This window comes from Centrocercus urophasianus, unplaced genomic scaffold (assembly GCF_019232065.1).
Source record: "Centrocercus urophasianus isolate 14NV4802_14NV808 unplaced genomic scaffold, USGS_Curo_1.0 seq_23, whole genome shotgun sequence".
NCBI lineage: Eukaryota > Metazoa > Chordata > Aves > Galliformes > Phasianidae > Centrocercus > Centrocercus urophasianus.
The window spans coordinates 17895974-17918651 of NW_024884789.1; the positions used below are offsets into that span (position 1 = coordinate 17895974).

A 22678-nucleotide genomic window follows, 5' to 3' on the forward strand; every position below is an offset into this window, starting at 1 on the left:
CATTTTCTTCCCTTAAACCACTCTCTCCTGGAGTCACTGGACTCCATGAGAATGTGCATTGATCACACTGAGATCTCATGGTCACAGAACAGATCCTGAGGGTGAGAGCATGAATGGCTTAAGAGACAAAAAGCAGAACTTAGCATTCATTAGTTTTTGATGACTACTAAGTGCTGGGGAGCTGACATGGCAGCACTGTTTTGCTCCTAATCATATGTCAGAGAAAATAAAACAAAGATGCAACTGTGTCCTATCAAAACACTCCATCTGGTGAATCTTGTCACTTGATCTTTGCCCTTTTGAAGCACAAATCCACTTAAGAGAGATGCAGTGCTGTACATCATGGCTGATTACGTGTATCTTAATCCAGTCTCAGGATGTATGCTGCCATTCCCATACAGCATTTGAAATGCTGTCAGAGCATCATAATATTTCACTTCATTGAAAATGCATTACTCTGCTTGGTTCCCCTTTTCCTTACACAAGTGCATCTCTTTTGACCTCCAGGAAGTTCAGATGTGGAGAATGGGAGCAGGATTAAAGTCCATCCCACAGCTGCTTCAGCCCATTCCTGGAAGTAATGCAACTCTGTATGGGAAATGTGCTTTTATCTTTGGGTGAAGGGCAGCTAGCATCCCAAGTACCTTCACTGCAGTAGGCCCATGTTGGTGAGCATTCTGTGCAAGTGTGTGTGTTTGAGTTAACCCAGTTGCAAGAATAGCAAATGGCATTTCTCTGAAGCTCTGCAGAGTGAGGGCTGAGGACCAAAGAGGACTCAGAGAGGCATCTGTGCCAGGGTTGGGATAGAAGCAAATCTTCTCAAAAGCAGCGTCTTTTTCGTATTCAGAAATAGGGTGAGGAAATAGTCTGGCTTTTCCAGACAGTGATTTATTACTGCCAAAGAAAGAAGGACTCATGACAGAGATTGAGGGCATGAAAAACGTTAAAAATATTTAGTTCTCCTTGGGTTGTGAGTGAAGTGTGGTATGAGGGAGGGGAGTGGTGAGACAGCTAGGGAAAGCTGCAGGTTCTAGAAGGAAAAATACTCATATAAGTTTCTGGGCAGCCTGGTTTGGTGGTGTTGGCAGCCTGGTCTGTCTGGTAGTTGGCAGCCCTGCACGTGGCAGGGGGGTTGGAAATAGATGAGCATTGTGGTCTTTTTCGACCCAAGCCATTCTGTGATTCTAAGTGGTTCCCTTGTGGTGTATTGCCTCCCTCAAAGGCTTATTCAAGGAAAAACAGATTTAAAATAAGTTTGAAATTAAATGGACTTGATTGTCTTCAGAAAGATTTAAATAACTCCTAATGAGTCTTTCCCTTTGAACTCAGAGAGGCCACTGATGTCTGTGTGTCCCTCTGGCACAGGGTGAGGGGAGGTAGCACTGCCAAAGACAGGAGAGCAGAGACTTGTCCTTCTGCTTAACTGTGACAGAGAATTATGGATTCTTATCTCACAGTTTTCTTTCGTAGGCACATTTTTAATTCGTAAGAAGGAAGGAAGGAAAACCTTCTATTTTGGTGAAGTAAGTCTGTCCTGTCTTTGCACAGAGCCTTATCTGGGAACAGTTAGTGTGGGAGAATCTGACAAGCCCTAGAGGCTTTGCAGGGCGGTTGTTTATTGTTCTTTGTTACAAAGCAATAAATCCATACGCAGTAGTGAGTAAGCAGAGAGTCCTGAGTGTTCCCATCCAACCTGTGCTTGTTGGGGCATTTTTCCCACAAAGCCAAGATCAGCTGGAGATTGATAGCAAGTGCTTAGAGTGGGGAGGAGAGGGCTAGTGGGCTGGTGGCTGGGATCTGTGCCACTGGCCACCCTCACAGGTATCCTGGTGCTCTGACAGCGGGGCTCTTGGATAAAACAACAAAAGTGGTGCTTTTGCAGTGTGGTAGATAGGGTCCAATTCAGGACACAGGGTTTCCACTCATTTTGCCTCCCCTGTTGATGAGCTGCAGGCTATGCAGCACCTAGCACAGCCCACTACAGCATCCTGCCTGCCTCTCCAGAACTTCAGCAATCCAAATAATAAAGTGCAGCGTTCATTGCCAATTCAGCTCCCTGTGGGGAGGTGGTGACTCGCTTGACTTTGATCATGCTATAGCGATCATGAATATTTACAGCCAGCTCCTTTGCTGCAAGCTACAGACAAAGAGCTCTGGAAATGCCAGGAAACCCCGAGTGTCCCCTCTGCTACCTTGGCTTCTCCAAGTAATTCCTTCTCCTCTCTGGTGCAGATCAAGTTGTTAGCATGCAAGGCAGCGCCAGCACAGACTGTACTGAGTTCTAAGTGACACTGATGTGCAGGGAAGGTCTGTAATGAGCAGAAGTTTGGTAATTAGGCACTTCAGCACAAGCTGCAGTAAAGAGACATTCAGGGACAGATTTACTGGGGGAAAGAAGAAAGGGAAAAAGGGGTGTGTGGTCCTCTTGTCAGCATTATTAGTACGGGTGATATTCTGTACTGCACACCAGGAGGAAGGGGCACGAGCATTGCAGCACACACACCTTGTCCCTGCAGCACCTACAGGGCAAGTGGTCCCATTTACAGTCCTGTGCCCTTGAAGAGGTGTCAGTTACTGATAGAAAGCACCACTCATCCCCAAACATTGCTCTGGCATCAGACAGCGTGCCCTTGTATTCTCCTCTAAACGACAGGATGGAAATGCGATTCTTTAGGCAGAAACACGGGCAGGTTAGATAGCGTAAGTGCAGGAAGCAACAGGGATCCAGCAGTAAGTGAAGAAAATCTGGTCCTGTGCAGCTCTAAGTGAGAAAGAAAAAATGTTTGTAGTGGGCAGGTGAGAACACAGAGGAGAGGAAAAGCAGGCCATGGGTGCAGCTTCATGCTACTAAATGTGATAGTTGTTTTTGCCAGCCCTTCAGGCATCTGCTCCCAGATCTTCCTCTGTGTGTGTTAGTGAGGACAGTATTCAGGGAATGAGGAGCTGTGTTCATGGTGTAACTGGCTGAGGATAAGGTTAAAACATCAGGCATCTATTTGGGAAATAAAACAAAGGTGTCTGCAAACGTGCCATGCGTTAAGGCAATTGTGCTGTCCTGCACCAGATTTACCTGCCTTGGCCAACCCAGAGTGGTGTGGAAGAGTCAGGTATGGGAATCCCGTGGTATGTATTTGTCCCCACGTGGGTGCCATTTGTTACACGGCCTGGTAACTCCCTTTCTTCTTCTTTCCTCTGTGCAGTACAAGCAAGTGGAGCAGTATATGTCCTTCCACAAGCTCCCTGCAGACATGAGGCAGCGCATCCATGATTACTATGAGCACCGCTACCAGGGGAAGATGTTTGATGAAGAGAGCATCCTGGGAGAGCTGAGCGAGCCCCTCCGAGAGGTGAGGATGGTGCATATTCCTGCCGTCCTTGGCAGCTGCGCGCTGTCCTGTCCCCATGGTTTGCAGAGTATTCAGTGTGGTGCTCTTGAGCCCATGGCAATGCTGGAGAGGAGCAGCATGTTACAAGGCAGGTCATGTTGGTGAGGATAAGACAGCCTTGTGCTTTGAATCCTTTTAGGAAAGACTTTGCTTGCTTTCCTGAGCCTGGCTAACCTCTGGCTGGCTATATAGCACACAGTACTCACTGCCCCTTTGTGTCCTTAAGGGTACTGTTAGATCTCTGCAGCAGATTCTGGTGGGGGTGTGGAGATGATTTTCACTCCCCTTCCTTCACTTTTTGACTCTCCAATCTTCTGCTCTTTTTGTTTGTACAACAGACATAAGAACCTTAATCCTGCTGAGCTCCCCCTCCTTCAGTTGCTCCTGTACTTTATTCCTGGGCACTGTAAGGGTCTGTTACCTTGCATTGCAGAGTCAATAGTATGGATAAATACCCTGAGATTTTTGAGAATGGCATGATGTCTAAAAGGGCAAACCTGGAAGAGAAGTCTCAGTAAGGAGGAGACACATGCTTCCCCTGCCCTCCTTCTTCCTGCTCCAGTCATCCAGATCTTGCTCCTGTGCTTGACTGGGGAGCACTGTGCTGGGTGATTTACTCAATATCACTTTCTGCTGCCTTCTGAGTCTGAGCTGACATGGCACAGAGCAGCTCCTGTGCAATGGAAAACACTGTCATACCCTCTGAGTGACACCAAGCCGCAGGAAGAGGCACAGTCCCCGTCTGCTCTGTGACAGCTGAACAGCTGAATTGGGTTTTCTTCAGCTGAGGTTGATGATCCAGCCCATGCCTCAGTGACTGGTGGGCACCTTTCCCTCCCTCCTCTTGACACTGTTCCCAGCTGACCAGGATAATTATTTCTCTGAGAGCTGTGGCACATTTGTGCTGTTTAATATCTCATTGTCAAGCAAGGGCAATGGAGTACATAGGGCTGCCAAGGTGAGTTATAACATTTTCCCAGAGTGGAGCTCTGGGCTTTTTCATGCACAGTTTTACCACCGCTATGCACCTCTCATACACTCCAAAGCTTTCTGCAGGAAGAGATATATTTTATGTATTTGGGAGGATGAGGGGAATCACTCTTTTGTCCCTGCTCAAAGGGAAAGCATATGAATGAAAGCAGTGAAGCATGGAGTCAAACTATCAGCTTCAGTTAGCACTGCTACGTGCTGTGAGCATCCAGAGGCCCATTCTAGCCAACACTGGGGGATCCAGACCAAGGGAACAGCATCTTTTTTGACTATTTAATGCACAGCGTGAATTTTTTAACATAAGTGGGAGAATGTCGTTATGTTATTAGATGTTGACTAAACATACCTTTTCTGCTTCCTCGTCCCATCTTTTCTTCCCTCCCACCCTCTCTTTCTCTTTTTATTCACTGTGCCATCAGGAAATCATAAACTTCAACTGCCGGAAGCTGGTTGCCTCCATGCCACTCTTTGCCAACGCAGATCCCAACTTTGTGACATCCATGTTGACCAAGCTGCGGTTTGAGGTATTCCAGCCTGGGGATTACATCATTCGGGAGGGCACCATTGGCAAGAAGATGTACTTCATCCAGCACGGGGTGGTGAGTGTCCTCACCAAAGGCAACAAGGAGACCAAGCTGGCAGATGGCTCCTACTTTGGAGGTGCGTGTTTATGGGTCACCTTTTCACAGTGAGGCCCACTGCTAGTGTTCACATTGTCCTTAACTTGTCCTGGATGCACAGGTGGAGCAGCATGTGGTACTGATACCTCTGCCACTTCTTTGTCCACCCTCTGTTCATCTCAGCTGTCTTGCAGCTTCTCATATAGTAAATTGTACAGTGGGTTGTGGCTGGGATTTACGGGCATCGCAGGAGTCTGGACTATAAATAATAACAAAGTGGAGAAGGAAAACTAAGCTCTTGTAGTTTCATTTCCTTCTGCCCCAAGCAAACTGATGGATCTGTGAAGCTGAGAATGTAAAGAGAAAAAATGGAGCATTCTCTGTTTTCCAAGCACATTTATAGCATTGCCTATTCCTACTGTCTGGCATCTATCATATGAAGTGCTGTATAAACATGGAGGGAAAAACATAGTCCTTCATCTCCCCAGTTTGTGGCTCAGCAAAATGTCATGAAGGTCAGCAGGCAGGTGTAATGTGTCAGCAGCAGTGAAACTAGTACAAGGTCAGAAAGCACCACAAGCTTCAGGATACTGCTCACAGAGTAACAGAGACTACCCAGCTGTCAGAGCCCTGCCGAGACCACACTGACACTCCAGGACAGACAGTTCTCAGGGAGATGTGAGTTTCAGTACAAGTGCTGAATGTGCACCACTGTCTACTGAGAGGAGGTAGAATGAAACCTGTCCTTCTATAAGGACTATTCTGTATTAAATACTCATCTTACAATCATAGTTCCTGCAAAGAAAACCTGTTTGCGCCCACCTGCTGGCTCTTTGGTACAGAGATTTTGCGCATCATAGCAAGTTGGGTTTGCTTGCTGGGATTTGGAGTTAGAATGCTGGAGTAAGGATGATACGCACACAGTTCCACACACATCCAAAAATAGCACTGTCTTATAAGCACCTTTTCCTTAGGAAAGCAGCCTAAAAACTCACCACTTTGTAGTGCTGCTATATGATTGCCCTGGGGTGGATCCAGAGTGAATCCTCAGTACGATGCTGATAGATCAACACTCAGCAGCACAGAGAAGTATGCTGTCAGTGACAAGACCTTCTGTCCTTAGGTCATACCATCTGTATTTAAGTGCTTGTCTTAGGTGCCCAGACTCTGTGTTCAGTCAGTGGAAAAGCAAGCCTCAGGAGCTCTGTGCTGAAAGTTCAAGGAGCATGCCCAAATGGGGTTTTTATGCTGGAGTCAAGGACTTAATGTTCTTTAACCAGCTGAACACCCTCCTAGGAATACCTGACTTCAGTGTAAATACACCTAGAGTTGGTAATGAGTGAATGCCACTAACTTGGTTCATCCTGACAATCTGGAAGCTTGTGACAGATCTGCAAGTAACTTCCAAGCGTCTTTGAAAAGACAAATGTTTTGAGTATGAGGATCAAAGTTATTAACAGGCAGTAGGGCCACGGGGTCAGCACGGAGCCTCTACTGCAAATCTAGGGAGGGAATTAGCTTCAACGAGGGCACGACATGACCTTCTGCTCCCAGTGCCCAAGAGGAGCTGGTGAAAGACAGCTTCTCCATTCTGAATGCACAAGTGATATCTTTGATAATCCACCATAACAAAACTTGACTGGCTAATTAGATCAGCGGAGTCCCTTTGGTGCGGGTGTATGTAGCAGCTGCCACAACTGAGCCCCCTGGTATTTTATTGCTGAAATGTTACTGCGTATGGAGAACATTCCTACTGTTCCTGCTTTCAGCAAAGGGAAAGCTGGTAGAGTCCAGCTCGAGAGGGGACTGGGTGGCAGACGGGACTGCTGAGCAACTGTGCCAGGTTTTGTCCCGTGGGGTTGATGGTCTCTGTCCCCGTGTTCTCAGGCTGGGTTCTTTCATTCCAGAAATCTGTCTGCTGACTCGCGGCCGGCGCACAGCCAGCGTGCGAGCGGACACCTACTGCCGGCTCTACTCCCTCTCAGTGGACAACTTCAATGAGGTGCTGGAAGAGTATCCCATGATGCGGCGAGCTTTTGAAACGGTGGCTCTCGACAGGCTGGACAGAATTGGTAAGTAGCTTGAAGGTCTCCTTTCCTCAACTTGCTGCCCTGGCATCCTGACCCCACAGATGGTCTTTCATTCCTTTGCTGGAGCTGTAAGCTGAAGGAGATTCTGCTCTGTCTCTCCTTGCCTGACTTCAGCTCCTACAGGGAGACCCATTCAGTTAAGAAGATCAGTGAAAACCTCATTCTACTCTTTCTCTCTCACATACACTTTTCTGCCTGCTCCAAGATCAGTCTGACCCCACTAAGGGCCATCTTAGTGAATTCACTACGTTTTGAATTTTAGCTCAGAATGTGGAAATACCCACAGCCTCCCAGGTTCAAGAGAAAGCAGGCCACGCTGTGACCTCCACCAAGTACTACAAGCAAATCTCAGTGTTTCATTGAAATGTTCTGCTGCAGAAATCATCTCTCAGCATGAGGACTTTGTTAGAGTGTGACCTGTTTTTACACAGATGCTGGCTGGGGTATGACTGCATGGGTTAATGGTATTAATTTTTTAAACTTAAGACAAAAACTGGCAGCTACATTGATGAGGAAGGATCTTCTCTGGTCTGTCAATGCATAATGAAATGCAGACCATAATGCATCTTCATGGGACAGTTGCTTTTCTGGTTATAGCTTACAAGCTGCTGGAGAAGCAAGAAGTGCTGTTTGGGAAGGGAAAGCTTGGTGTGCTTTCTGATCTCTTGTGCAAAACCATCAGCAGAACACAACCACAAAGCACCTGTCCGGCTGTCCATTAGAGTCCAACTATAAATACCTTCAGTGGAAACAGGCAGCCAAACAAAGACATGGAACAGTTGCAAAAAACCCTCCCACACCTACAGTTAACCAAAGAGTATCATTGGATTGCAGTAGTTCACAGTGGCCCATGTCAGGATGCTGTCCTGCCCTGGGGAAGGCATAACTTGTGCTGCAAACATCCTTGTCTAGCCAGGGACCAGGGCACAAGTTGGTCATGACCAGAAAAATTTAACATGAAGACATGAAGTGATTTAAAGAAGGTCATGCACAAAATATCTGCAGAGCTGTGGACCAAGCATTTCAGAATTCAAGTCTAACTTCCTAAGTTTCTTATTACACATCGCTTAAAGCTGCATGCATTTCCGTTGCTTTTCAGAATCAAAAAGGTCAGCACGAGTCTGAGTACAACGCAGAAAGCAAGGAGGATAATGGGGTGAGGGGGGCAGGGAGGAAGCTGGCAGCCCAGCAAGGGGTGCAGTGCCTCTGGGGCTTTTTATGTGGGGAACATTGTATTCTGTGCATCTCATTACCTGCTTCAAACCAGAAAGTGTGACCCTTGAGGAAAAGGTTGTGAGCTAAACGTGTAGAGTCTGGCCACTAATGAGGCCCTAGTGTATGTGGCAACAGCCTTATCACATGGTTATTTAAATGAGACTGAACTAGCTCCTAGAAAATGTAATGTCAGACACAACCAAGGGTGGGGCAGCTTGTCTTCATCTCAAATTCTTCAGCTTTAGATGGTCAGCACTGCTCAGCTTCCTGGCCTGAAGCTTTTTGTGACTGCGTATGCAGGTGAGCAGGGTGTTGTGTGCTTCTTGTCCTTTGCTCTGTGGATAGCTGCATTCATAACTAAAATTCATGGAAAATGTAGCAGAAACTGTTGGCCAGCAGTGATGCAGAACTTACAGGAAGTTCCCAAAACCACTGTGAAATTATGTAAATCCATGGGTGTTTAACTGGTGGTAAGACTGACAGCTAGGATGGTACCAGCTCCCAAGTGAGCAAGTTTGAAGCTAGCTGGGTATGTCTTCCCCTCCTGCAGTCCTTGAGCTGCTGTGTAGACCTAACCTTGCTAGTGTGAGTCTTTCACAATGTGGATCAAAGTGAGTTGCCAGAAATCATAATAAAAGTCGTCATCAGTGCAGGGAATTATACGGTAGAGAAACTGAGACATGGGGAGGTAAAGCCAACCTGCTCCAGATTGCACTGAGTCAGGGATATTACAAAGAATAAACCTTGCTGGTTCAACTCCTCACTCTCTAAGCACAAGGCAGCACCCCCTTTCCACAACTTCATCAGAACTCTGTTCGAATTGTTTTTGTGATGTTGCTTGACCATGAATCAGACCTCTCATCTGAGGCATTTCCTTGCAGGCAGCCTTTTGGTATGTAGCCTTTTTGCATTTTCAGCATGGAAGAAAGCAGGAAAGGTTAGCCAGATGGAAACCTCCATACCTGTGCTGCTGTGGGACAGCTTCCTTGAAGTGATGGTCAAGGGGAGAGCTGCTTCTCACAACTCTCCTTTCCAAACCAGCAAAAAGAACCTCATTTTCTTCTCCGGCAGGAGAAATTCCCTTCCACATGCAGCTGCAAAATATCAACATAAAGTCAGAAGGTGACACAGAGCTACTGAAATAACATGCCCTTTGGAGCAGAGCTCTGGCGCTGTCCTCCCCTCCTTTTGCCATTTGGCTGACATGAGAAAGTATTAGTCCCTACACTACATAAAAGGCACGTACCTTCAGAGGAAAATCCTAGTGCTATCCCTGTTAAATCGAGAGCTGCCTGCTACTAGCTTTACATCCTCTACTATTGCAAAATAGTGTACTCGTAGCACTTTCCCACCCCGCTGTGCTCAGTGTTCTTTGTCTGGAATTTCCCTGAAGAGCCAATTCCCTACTGAAATTGGCAGATTCCATGGAAATCCCTGCCTTTTATAAATAAAGCGTTTTCTTCACCTTCCATTGAAACGTGTGCCATCCAGCAGCAGCAGCACAGCAGCTGTGTAACAGCATGTGACTGTTTAGTGAAGTCAGGAACGCTACACTAAACTGAGGCTCTCTCTGAAAGTAAGGGGACTGTTGTAGGGATCTGAGGGAGAGTGACAGAGGCACAGAAAAGCTGAGTATGAACTAAAGTAGAATAGTACTTTTGGTTCTTGTTCAGCTTAGGATCTGTATTCAAGATGGGAGCAAGTGGGAGCCTCCTTCCAAGTCAGTAGTGCATTCACTGACTTCCTTCTGCCCAGATGACAACATGTCTTTGAGAAGTTCCAGCCTGAGGACATGAAATGATTCAGAGGGCTCTGTCACTGCCAGCAGAGGTCCATCCGGTATTCTCCCTTTGCACTGAGGAACCAAAAGAGCAGAGAGAAGGAAGCCCATCCAGGAGAGATGTCCAGAGAAGGGCAACAAAACTGGTGAGGGGTCTGGAGCACAAGTCCAATGAGGAGCGGCTGAGGGAACTGGGATTGTTCAGTGTGGAGAAGAGGAGGCTTGGGAGAGACCTCATTGCACTCTACAACTTCCTGAAGGAGGTTGTGGTGAAGAGGGGTTTGGCCTCTTCTCCCAGGCAACGAACAGGACCCGGGGAAATGGCCACAAGTTGTAGCAGAGGAGGTTTAGGTTAGGCATGAGGAAGAACTTTTTCTCTCTGAGAGTGGTCAGGCACTGCAATGGCTGCACAGGGAGGTGGTGGAGTTGCTGTCCCTGGCAGTGTTCAAGAGGTATCTGGATGAGGAGCTGCAAGATCTGGTTTAGTGCTTGTGGTAGCAGTGGTGATGAGAAGACAGTTGGACTGGATGATCTTATAGATCATTTCCAGCCTCGTGATTCTATGATTCTATGATGTTTACAGGATTAGCAGCTCTACTGGGGAGTTGGAAGTGTGATCTAAGTTTGCTAAGTAGCAGAGAGACGGGATGAGGATGTGAGCCCCCATCCCTTGAAGCAACAGGAGCAGTGCTGCTTGACCTGGAAGTGCAGTGAGGCATTCAATTTGCAGAGCAAATGCAGTCTGAAATTCCATGGCAGAGGGGAAGGAGAGGGGCAGGTACATGCTGATCTGTGTGCCCCCACTGCTTCCTGCTGGTACACGGGTACTGCAGCAGCAGGAAGGGCACAGCCCCCAGAGAGCCCTCAGCTCCATTGATCGCTCTGCCGAAGAGCGTGTTGGTGTATCCTCCTAACCTCTGTTGTTAATGGGAATTGATATTGGCATCCTGCCTGGGCCGTGTGTGGCTGGGGAAGAGGTTTCCCAGGTGTTTTGCACTTGCAGAGCTCTTTAAAGACTGGAAAGGATTAGTCCCCAGGAATTGACTAGGGCCTGATTCTGCAGTGATTTGTGTCCCTGCTGAACTCTCTCTCTGAGTAACTTCAGACTTTAAAGTACTCCTCAGGCTGCAGAAAATCACATGCGTAGCTCTCCATAGGCTCAGAGCCTGAAGATGGAGACCTGAGGAAATCAAGCCGATCACTGACGAATGATGATTTTAGCCCTGGCTTAAATCTCCTCTTGTTCTTGACCAATCTGTAAAATTCTCTGTAGTGTTTGTGCGTTTAGCTGATTTGTTCCTTTCTCCAGTGAGTGATTCTTTGTAGGACAGGCATTTGTGAGCAGGCCCTGTTTGTGACGTGTCAGTGATGTAAACTGCCTGGTTCTGTTCCTGCCTGGCTGTGAATCTGGCTTGGGGTGATCATCGAAGCTTAAAATTAGATTTTCACAAGTGTTTGCACTTGTAAAACACGACCACTCTGATGTTCACTGAAAGTAAATACAACATGGGTTGTGAATATTGTCAGATCAGAACTCCCTCATCCGTTCAAAAAATAGTGGGAGACAATTATTTTCTGACTTTTAAATCTAGATGTCTGCCATGATGTTCCCTACCATCCGTACAGAAGTCGCTGCTGGGAGCTGAAAGAGCATTCTGAAGCCAGAGGAAGTCGTTTTTTTCAATTTTTTTGGGAATATCTCACTTCAAGTGGTTTGAAATGCCTATGTTTTGAATGCCAGTTGCATGGATTTTGGTCCAGGGATCCCAGTTAATGGATTAAAAATGCCTTGCATTTCCTCCAGGCATTGCAGATGCTAAAAAACAAATCTAAGGCAACACAATACCAGTCTAAATATTATTACATAATGTTATTACAGCACAAGAGTGCCTGTTTAAAATATTATAGTGGCAGAAGTTTTAAAAAGCGTTGTCATAGGAGCCACAAAATAGCTGTTCTCAAACTTTTTCACTGGGCACCCTGTTTGTCAGCTCATGATCACTCTTCTGCAGTTGAAATTGAAATCCTGTTGGGTTTGCAACGCTTGTCTGAATGATGGCTGATACTGTGGGATCTGCTGCCACAGAGCTGGGACTGGCCTGTGTTAGGCTGGGTGAACTGAGAATGAGAAGTCTGGGACCTGTGCCAAGCTCTGCCACAGATTCCCTGTTTGTCCTTGTCATGCCTTTGCAACATGCCTCAGTTCCTCATCTCTTCTACAGGGAAAATAATATTAGCAAAGGTGGAGCCCAATCTGAACACGTCTTAGCTACCTATTCCCTTGTGGCAGGTGCCATGCAAAATCACATGAAATGGGCTGAAATGTGTATAAATAAAGCAGTCTGTGCTCAGCACAAAGCGTACTCTGCATCCACAATGAGGTCCCAATTTTGTTTATGCAGGTGATTAACCCCCAAAGATCTGCACGTGTGAGATGAGCAAGCAGATTTGCTCACAGGGCTATATATATATATATGTCTCTTAGCTGCAGTTGCTGATAAAGGCACAGGTGATGAAAACTTATTATCCAAGTACTGAGCTGCTATGATATCGATGCTTGACAAGTGAAAACACAGGTTTTTCTGTGTTGTGTCCTCTTTGGTCACCTGGAAAACCCATAAACACGACTGTTTATAGGGAACTGGGGTTCAAATACTGCTACGTGTGTTTCTCTGACCTGAAATCCTCTCCTCTGTACAATGTGCAGACCCAAATCTGACTTTTACAGTCAGCAAAGAAAAAAAGGCATTGATAAAAGGATATGATTCGTCTCCTTTGAGTTGGCTGTCTGAAATGGCCTCGGTGAGCCACACAGTGCAGTCTGGCCCTGCTGTAGGTATCTTCAAGGTGGGAGTTCAAACTTAGGCAGGAATTCAATTTCTGAATTACTTATTCTTTGGAATTGAAGGCCCAGACTCAGTGTACATCAGCCTAAGGAAAGCTATCGATTGGCAGCTCACCATGAGTGAGCGCACATGACTTCAGCTTAATTAAGGTGAGCTGGCAACCCAGTCTGAATGTGGAAGCACTGTTTCTCATGCAAGTCTGGAAGGAAAATAAAGCCTGACGTATCTCGACAGAAGGAGGGTAGTGATGAGATCTCAGGAGACCTGCCTTTGACTTTGTAAATAACCTTGATCACATCAGTTGATCCCAACTCCTGTCTACCTTGCAGAGTGTGAGTTCGCTGGGCCGGGTCACTGATACCACAGACAGTTAGTTGGTGAGCTAGGAGACTTTCAGCAGAAGCAAGAGGAGAGTGATAGGAAATGCAATATATTTGTGCCCCATATCTATGGGCCCCCTAAGTTACCAGCTTGCTTTTGGATTTAGAGAGGCATGCTCACAGCTGTTTGCTATCAGCATGAAAATAAAACACCTGCTCAGATAGTATTTTCCCATTCAAACACCTTTTTAAATACTCTCAACCCTCTGTTAAATTATGTGAAGAGCGACCTACTTACCAACCATACCTCTGAACTTAGGGGACTTCTCCTGCCTCGAGGGCAATCTGGTAGCTATCTGCCACCAGACCACACTGCTGACAGAAAACAGTTCCAGAATGTCATCAGTCCAGAGTCTTCCAGAATCTGTCCCTGTCACAGCTGTCAGCTGCAGCAGGGCACTGAGAATTGAGTGCAGAAGCTTTGGCTCCAGATGCAAGCACTCCTGCCACTTGAGGAGAAGGCGGCTCTGGCTTCAGTCTGCAGCAATAAGTAACAACCATTGTGCTTCAGAATTGCACAGTTCTTACACCCTTTCATGGCAATTCGTAATGTTTGACTTTTTTTTTCTTTTTTTTCTGCAGAGCTCTGTAGAGTCACATAAATGTGAGAAGTGAGAGAGGAGCATCATAAACTTAGTTTATTTCAAGTTTTGCTTAATGATCATAAGATTAATCAGATAACATTACTCACTGTGTGCCATTTGACCCAGTTAGGGGTTTGTTAGATGGTAATAAGATGGTAATAAGACAACAGACCCAGCTAACCACCCCATACAAAGAACTCTGCTGATAAAATTAATATCCCTTTCCACATGGCACCTTCCTGCAATAAGCCCCTATGTACAGGTTTAACTCCAAATAGGCTTGTGGGGAACAAAGGGAGAAGGGAGTATTGTTGTACATTAACTGTATTTCAGGTGATAGAGCTTTCACAAGACAGACACAGACTTCATTATGCAGGTGGGTGCTGCCTTATCACGGTGTAAGAGCACACGTATGGCAACTTCTGCAGAGCAGTTCATCAGGAACCGCACATCCACTTTGTAAGTGTTTACACAGCCAGGCTCTCAGGAGGGTTAACGTGAATTACCTTCTAGAGCAGATTTGTTAAGTGTCCTGAACTCCTCTGTGGATGCTCTTACACAGAGTCAAGCTGCTGAGATCCAGCTGGCTTTGCCTTGCTTCTGGGAGCTGCTCAGTTCTGAGCAGAACTTCACGTGGCGGTTTGTGCAGTTCAGCGTGGGGTGACCTACATTTGGGAGAAAGCTGGGCTCAAACGGGGGAACAGCACATACACAGGGAGTCGAGAATTATTTTGAAACCTCTCTTCCAGCTGATTTCTCTGTTTATGCAGACCCGAAGACAGTGGTGCAGTGAGACCTTGCAGCCAGTGCAGTGCCAGTGCAGCACTCCCCAGGGCACAGAAACAGCTGGGGCAAGGGAGAGCAGAGACCACCTCCCTCCCTGCACTGTGCCATGGGCTGTGCTGCTAGCTGTGACCCAGGCAGAGTGCTCCGAACCCAGCTGTGTGAGTAACAAGAGGAGAAGAAGTAACCAGAGTAGCAGGGGGCAGCCACTTTGACAGCAGGCCGGGGCATAAGCCAGCCTAATAAAGTGAGATTATTTCAAATGCATGCAAATTCAAAAAGCGATTCAGTGACCTGAATTCTTAAACTGCAGCCAGCAGACTTAGACAGAACTGAAAAGAGAAATGAACAGAAAGCTACAGCTAATTTCCCCTGTGCCTGTGCAGAATTTCAACAACAGAAAGCTAATTTTGATTATTTGATAGAAGAATTATTGTTGAGTGCTGGCTCTTTTAATGAAATTGCATGAGCCTTTCTCCCCGTTCTTTTGTATGCTATCTACAGCCAAGAAAAATCTGACTTTGCAATTCTTTATTAAGGGAGCAACATCTATTAGCTTAGTTTCCACAATTTCACATGCCCTCCTCCACAAAGCACCAGTAGCTTTGTTACAAACACGTCTTAGGCTCCGAAGATCTTTTTTTCTCCTGCATTTCGTCCATTGTTGCAGTGAGGAATTTATTTTTGTCTGACCACGGGAAAAAACATACTGTGCTAAGAGCTGTAAAAAGAGAACAAAAAAGTCAGTTCTGGGGGTCCTTCTGTGCTTTAACTGCACTCCTGAAGTTGTCCCCACCACGGGTTGTCACCCAACACATGCCCTGCAGGAGGGGAGCAGAGTCTTGCCCCATGATGCAAGTAAGGCTGCTTCTCTCACCTCAGTAGAAAGGTAAGGGGCCAGAGTAAAGGATAGCCAGGAGTGAAGAAATAAGGAGACAGAGGACTGGAAACAGCAGGTTGGCTCAGCCATGGAAGAGGCTGCTGGAAGACAAGACAGGTGCCTTTACTCTTTAAGAGATAACTTGGCCTCTGCTTCCTAATCTTGCCTGGAGTGCTGCACTGGACAAAGCTGTTCCTGTGTGCATCCCTAGGTCTGCTGAGGTTAGGGAACTTCCTTCCAAGAGCTCGTGTTAGCGCAGGTTGTGACTTTGGGTGAAGAGAATCTGAGCTTCTAAAATGTCCATGGGCGTATTAAACAGATTAAATGCTCTGAGGCAGAATCTGCTTAGAGAAATGTAACTGCCTGCTCCACGAGAAGCACAAAGCAGCATATGGCAGGGAAAGGTAAAAGCAGTGCTTTTCTCCTGTAAAAGCAGATGAGACTTCCGGAGACAGATGTGTGACAGTGTTCATGCAGCAGCCCTTCACCTCAGAAGACCTGGGTTCAGATCTGAGCGGGGCTTTGCAACCAGAGTGCGAGGATGTGATCCAACCAGGAAAAGAAAAAGAATCTCTTCAAAAAAGGCACATTTTCCTGTAAGGGAAACCTGAAAACTTCAAGTCTCAGGTTAGCCTGGGTATGACAATGGTCTCCAGAGGAAACATTCCTTGCATTTTGACATATCCAAAACAAAAATTTTACTGAATTTCCAGTTCATGGAATATGTCAACAACATGCCACAAATTCAAATCGCAACTTTCTTCACAATCTCATTAAATTCATCTTGGAAGCTGAGGAGAGACGCATGGGTGGGCTGTTTGTTTTGTTACCTTAGACTCTACTCAGCACTTAATTCCTGTGGGATAAACTGTGTGGAAGGAGAAACTCCTGTAACATAATGGCTCTGTGCTTCTATGATGAGGGAAGCAGGAGTCCCTTGCTCCCTCCCAGTGAAGCCTCTCACTGGTTTAGCAAGAACACAGGGCTGTCTTGTGGTTCACTAAGTGTAGCAGTGAGTTGCAGGACACCATTTTAATCAGGGTGACACAGAGCCAAACTAATCAGCACTTAAGTTCTTTGATTGCTGACTTTTCTGCTCTCCTTTTGAGGCAGGTGCAGTGACAATAAATCCAGAGAGGGAAAAAAGGGGAAAAACAAATTTGGAATTGAAGCAAATTGGTAAATAAGGTGGGGAGCAGAAATAATCTCAGAACCATCATTTGGAGCAAATTCACTTCGACTGCCTCATTCTGCTGCTGGTGTGTATTTTGTGCAGGACTTGAGTCAGGCCTGCCAGGAAAATGTTTTATCCCAGCAGGGCGCTGCTGTGTGCATGTTGTAATCTGGTGCTGGCTGAAAGGAGGGCTTTTCTCCAGTAGCAACTGATCAGGCTTGTATCGGGGGGTGGAAGCTACATGTGAGTGATGCAATTAATTAGAACGGTGGAAGCAATTAATTTTCCAATCCGCTAACCAGTTTTTGGAAAATGATTTTGAAAACTTCCTTTTTCCCTTCAGTAATGGAAGGAACATTTTCAGTAATTTTCTGCAGCAGAAATTTGAGTCTCTTGGCAAAACAGAAAAGGAAAAATTAATGTAATGAAACAGTTAATAAATTCAAGTTGCGCTCAGGAAAACGGTAAAATGCGATTTCAAAGGAAAACCGAGACATCCTGTTTAAAAATTAACAAAAATAAACATTCCAAGGTTTTTGCTGGAGTTGTTTTATCAACTTGACACAAATTAAGCTTTGATCAACTCATTTTCCAGTAAGAAGCGTGTGCATTTGGAAAATGTGAACATACTCTGCATTGAGTGCTCTGCCAAGGAAACCAGCGTCTGCTGCTGGAGCTCCAGTTATGAAAACATCGGTCCTCTCAATTCATCCGTGCTGCTCTGATTAACATCACTATGGGTCTCGTTTGAATTGAGGGCAGCGCTGGAAATTGCAGGCTATTGAAGCACAGACAAGCAAATCAGAAGCCAAAGACAGGTGACATGGAATTAAAAGCGCGAGACGAGGTGCGAGGATGGAAGCAGAGCAGTTGCTGGCATTGAGCTTTTCAGAAAGCTGCGCTGCTGTTCCTCCTCTTCAGCCCGGTTCTTCTTCGGTCTGTTATCAAGAGAGCTAGGGCAGTTTTTTGCCTGTCTGGTTTGAACTCAGCACGCCGTCTCCCATCCACATCCTGACCTTGCAGTTGTGCAAGCTAGCTGCAGATTGCCCATGCTGCGATTTGTACCTTCAGATCCAGAAAGCAAATGATTACAAACCTGCAGTCTGAATTGTTCTTTATCTCAAGTGCCAGCCAGACTTTCTCTGGCCTTGGCATTTTATTTAGATGGGTTGCTCTTTTTCCCCAGAGTTGGAACAGTGAGCATTTCTGTTTCTGTTTAAGCAGCTCTTTGTGATCTAATTTGTTTGGGAGCAGGTTTGTGATTCTAGAAGCTGCTGCCTGGAAAGCACCTGTGTGTACGGTGTGACCTTCCACTTCATTCACTGCAAAGCTGCTCTGAATTTTAAAGGTGACATTCATACTCCTCTGGGGTGACAGGCTACCTGAATGGCAAGTGGAGTCGGGCCCTGTTAGGGGATATCTGCTGCTGGCTTTTCCAGCCTGCTGCACAGTAAACCCCATTTGCACACATGTCCTATACAAGCACTTCCAGTGCAGTCTCTCGAGCCCCTGTAACGACATTAGGAGCTCTGATTGCTGTTTACCTTGAGGATTGTGTCTTTGCAAGGCTGCTGTCTTTCTCTAGGATGTGTGCCTGTCGGTATGCCTTACTGTTTTTTTGGAGGGAGTCATCAGCAGGAGGGAACACACTAAAACGTCAGGCATCCCATAGCGCTACACGCAGCAGGCAGGTCCCAAACACACGGGTTGAAGCCCAGAAAGAAAATCCCGTCAGCATTTCGATGTGGTTTTATGCTGCAGTTCAGCCCACTGGAAGGGCTGACCAGGAACCTGTAGCTTTCAGGCTTCACCCGCTCTGAACAATTGCAGAGCACTTTTGCATAGCTTATATAAAGGGATAAACTCTTCATTTTAAAAAGTACGGTGAAGGGAAAACCTGTGACATGTTCTGCCAATGCTTAACTACAATTCCTATTAGATTGTTCCTTATCTGTTTTTTTTTCTGGGCTTGTCTAAGATCACAGTATCTGTTAGGTGTTTCTGTAGCTGAAGGGAACAGTTCTTATCAGCTTCCATTATCTGTGAAGCTCCTTATATATCAGCATCAATTCGCCTCTTCTCTGAGAAAAGAACTTACAGTTGTTTTACAAGCCTTGTTTGTGGATATTTTCTGCATCTCTTCAAGCTTTGTAGCTAGACTCTAGAACTAGAACAGTGCAGTGTATGCTTTCCTAGCATTAAACCTGGTAGTGGCAAGTATCTTCCTTGTACTTTATAATTATCTCCTTACTTCTCCAATTGCTCCACCTTTTCCCCCTGATAGGTTTGGAACTCAGCTAGTAACATTCAAGCTTCCCTCATTTCAGAGTTGCTTTCTAGGACACCAGAATTCAGTTGCACTCTTCTGAATGTTGCTCAAGTCCTTTGCTGCCAGATGTTTTATTTTGACCACAGTAAGAGGTGCATCTTCCAGCTGTAAGTCTTTTACCTGATACAGATAGAAAATTTGCATCAGAGAGTGAAAAAAATCTAACAGTCTGGGTGTCATCAATACACAGCTTTTAAACGGGGATTAAAGTAGGCCCTTCTAGATCCTAGCATCTGGCAAGGTGCTGTCTGCTTGTCCTGGTCCTGTGCAGGATGTAGAGGTGATCAGAAGCAGCAGAAATGACATCTGAATCCAAGCAGTTTTACAAATGGGCGCGGGGCCTGAGGCTAAGAGGAGTTAATTCAGCTTTTGATCTGATCCTGGTTTGCTAGTGCCTCATCTAGGGGTCACCCTTCTCCATGCACCCCCAAGCTTCAGCTGCAGAAATGAGCTGCATGCATGCAAACAGGCAGACCAGGAGGCATATTTGCATGCGTGCACACAACTTGCTAGGCTGGGCCCTTTATTAAGGGTATTTTCAAACAGCTTCAGTTAACAAAAGCGAAAAGGAAGCCCCTAGGAAGGTGCTATCAAACTGGCACATGCTGTTAAGGGAGAGGACTCCTGAAAAGGCAAGAAGAGAGGATCTAACCCACACCAGTTTTGTAAGTAAATCATTCAAACCAGCGTATACCAACACCTTGTAAATCAATGCTGGCACAGTTAACAGTGCACAGACTGTTATGAGAACACAGACACAAAAGCTGTTAAACAGAGTGCATAACCATGTCAGAAATCCTGTCCTTTGAGAAGGCATTTGCACTCTGGTGAAAGGGCATTGCTGGCAGCATCTCATCCCTTGCTGCAGTCCAGGGGAGTTCATCCCTGCAGTGCCAGGTGCACACTTAGGCCAGGCAAACTCATTACGCCACATTTTCCAGCCCATTGAAAAGGCAAAGTGCTGAGCTAATATTTTGCTGCAGGCTAGAAAGTCCAGCTGGAACATGAAATTTGCTAGCCTGCAGTTTCCAGAAAGCTGGGGCTAGAAGGGCATGGCCAAATAAGATGGTAGCTGTGTGTCTGAGGGCTTTCACTTGAGCCAGTAAAGTTCTCCGTCCCTTCTTTGTAAAGAGATTTCATTTCAGCTAGAAGAAAATGATTGACTTCAGAGCAAACAAGATGCATAAGATATAGGAGAAAAAGATATCTCTAGGGAGTAGCTGAAGACTTAGGAGACTTCAGTGAACTTGCGCTTTTGAGGTGTGGCTTTTGAAACTCAAGAATTACAGTCTTGTTTTTCTGCTCTTTTTCTATAAATGGACGTTTAGATGCCAGGTGAGTAACTTGTGGGTTCATAAGCTTTGCTGCCAGTCTGCCCCACTTCTAAAAACTGACTCTACTGTCTAAGACTGTGTTCTCTGGATCTCAAAGTCTGCTGATCATACCACAAAAGCAGAAGATATAATGTTTATCATCTTGTCGCTGGAGCAGAGACTGTACCCAGATCCCATAATGACAGCGGAGATGGTGCCAACAATTTGAGGAAGCTCTGGCAGGAAGCCTCCCCTGCTTTGACATACGAGAATGACTCTTTCTCTCTCCACTTTCTCCACAGGTAAGAAAAATTCCATTCTGCTGCATAAAGTCCAGCATGACCTCAATTCGGGGGTTTTCAACTACCAAGAGAATGAGATCATCCAGCAGATCGTGCAGCATGACAGGGAGATGGCACACTGTGCTCACAACGTCCAGGCTGCCGCCGCAGCCGCCGCCGCCGCGTCCACTCCCACCCCCGTCATTTGGACTCCGCTCATCCAGGCCCCCCTGCAAGCCGCAGCCGCCACCACTTCCGTTGCTATCGCCCTGACCCACCACCCGCGCCTCCCGACAGCCATCTTCCGTCCCCCCGTGTCCGTCTTGGGTTCCTTGGGACAGCAGTCCAGCCAGACCCCAAGACAGCTGAAAAGGCTTCAGTCCCTGATCCCGTCGACCGGGCCTTCCGCCGTTGGCTCTCCCTCAAGTACCCCGTCCCAGCTGCACACCCCGGGAGCAGAAACACCTTCGTCCTCTTCCTACCACATCCAGCAGCTCGCTGGGTATTCGGCCGCTGCCGGCTTGGGGCAGTTCCAGGTGGGATCCCCTCCTGCGGGCTCTGGGCAGCAGGGACTGAGCGGTGCGTCCTCAGCGGGGCTGAGCCAGCTGCAGCGGGCGCCTTCTGGCTCACCCCTGGGGACGGCTCAGCCCCTGCAGCAGCAGCAGCTGCAGCGGCAGCCCTCCCTTTCCAGCGGCGGATTTGGGCACTTCCAGCAGGCCGCAGCCAGCTCTCCATCCACGTCGCTCACCCAGCTCTCATCCAATTCCCCCCCCAGCCTCCTCAACCAATTCCAGCCCGCCACAAGACCGCTGCAGGGGGGACAGTTGCAGCAGCTCTCGGGCAGTGGAACTCTGGGGGGAATTAATCACTTCCAGCCCCCTCCTTCTTCCAACTCTCCATCCTCCAGCCTAAGCCAGCTGGCACAGGCCTCCGGCGGGCCGTCCTCGGGCCTTTGCCAAACACAGCCAAGTGCATTAGGATCTTTAACTGGAACGATAGCCCAGCTCCACCAAGAACGATCCCCCTTTGCCTCTGCGTCTCCTCTACAGCAGCCTGGCGTCGCCTCTCCCTGTTACACCCCTTCTGGCCTTAGTCCTCCTACTCAGAGCCCAGTGGCAACGAGAACTTTTCAGTGCGGCCCGCTTGGGGCCTCGGGCTCTCACGGCTCTCTGCTCCTGCCTCAGACCGCCAGCCCACCTCCGCAGATCCTGCAGTCCAAGAGCACGCCGCCCGTGCCGCCGGGACGCTTGAACCAGGACATCAAGTTGATTTCTGCTTCCCAGCCATCCTTGCCCCAAGAGCTGGCTCAGACACTGAGCCAAAGTTCTCATTCCTCTAGAGAATCTGTTTCCAGCTTCTCTCCTTTTCCTGGAGGAGGGACTGGACTTCTCGGGAAGCCTTGTAGCTCAATTCCTGGCCGTGTGACTTTACCACGTCAGATGTCCTCAGGTTCTTTACCGCACCCGCTGGTGTTTGGGGCCGGCGCTGCAGGCACCGCTTCTCTGACTGCTGGTGGGCGGAAAGAGTCCATAGTGCTCACAGGGGATCTGGAGCCTGTCAGATCCAAACTGCCCTCCAATTTGTGAGGACTCCTTCCGAGAGCTGGTCATGTCAGCCGTGCAGTTCGGTTCCTGATTAGACTTTCATGAATCATTTTTTGCCTTTTTTATTTTTCCCTCTTCCCCCCCTTTTCCCCCCCTCCATTTCTTTTGTTTAGATTTAACTGTGATTAGAAACAAACAAGCAAACAAACAAACAAAAAAAAAAACACACGGAAAAATGACAAAAAAAAGAAGATAACCAGGTATTCTTAGAGCTATAGATTTTTGGTCACTTGATTTTATAGAATATTTTAATACATGGAACAAAAGGATACGAGCAAATTTAATCCAACGAGGTAACGCACAGACAGGGCATGTGCCTGAGCTGGAACATGTGAATGATCAGCCATAGAAGCCACCAAAAAAGGTTTTCCTGTTGAGACAGTGATCCAAGGTTGACGTGGGCCGTAGAAGGGAACATGAGGC

The 22678-nt window shown here is 47.0% G+C and overlaps 1 protein-coding gene across 1 annotated transcript in view; it reads left to right on the forward strand.

Moving 5' to 3' along the window:
• Positions 1 to 22237, forward strand: part of HCN4 (hyperpolarization activated cyclic nucleotide gated potassium channel 4) — a 96170-nt gene extending 73933 nt beyond the window's left edge. The window contains exons 5-8 of the mRNA XM_042824510.1: positions 3201 to 3347; positions 4796 to 5036; positions 6904 to 7068; positions 20673 to 22237. Of these exons, the coding sequence (XP_042680444.1) occupies positions 3201 to 3347; positions 4796 to 5036; positions 6904 to 7068; positions 20673 to 22237 (2118 nt within the window). The remainder of the gene's footprint in view (positions 1 to 3200; positions 3348 to 4795; positions 5037 to 6903; positions 7069 to 20672) is intronic.
• The last annotated feature ends 441 nt before the right edge of the window (positions 22238 to 22678 follow it).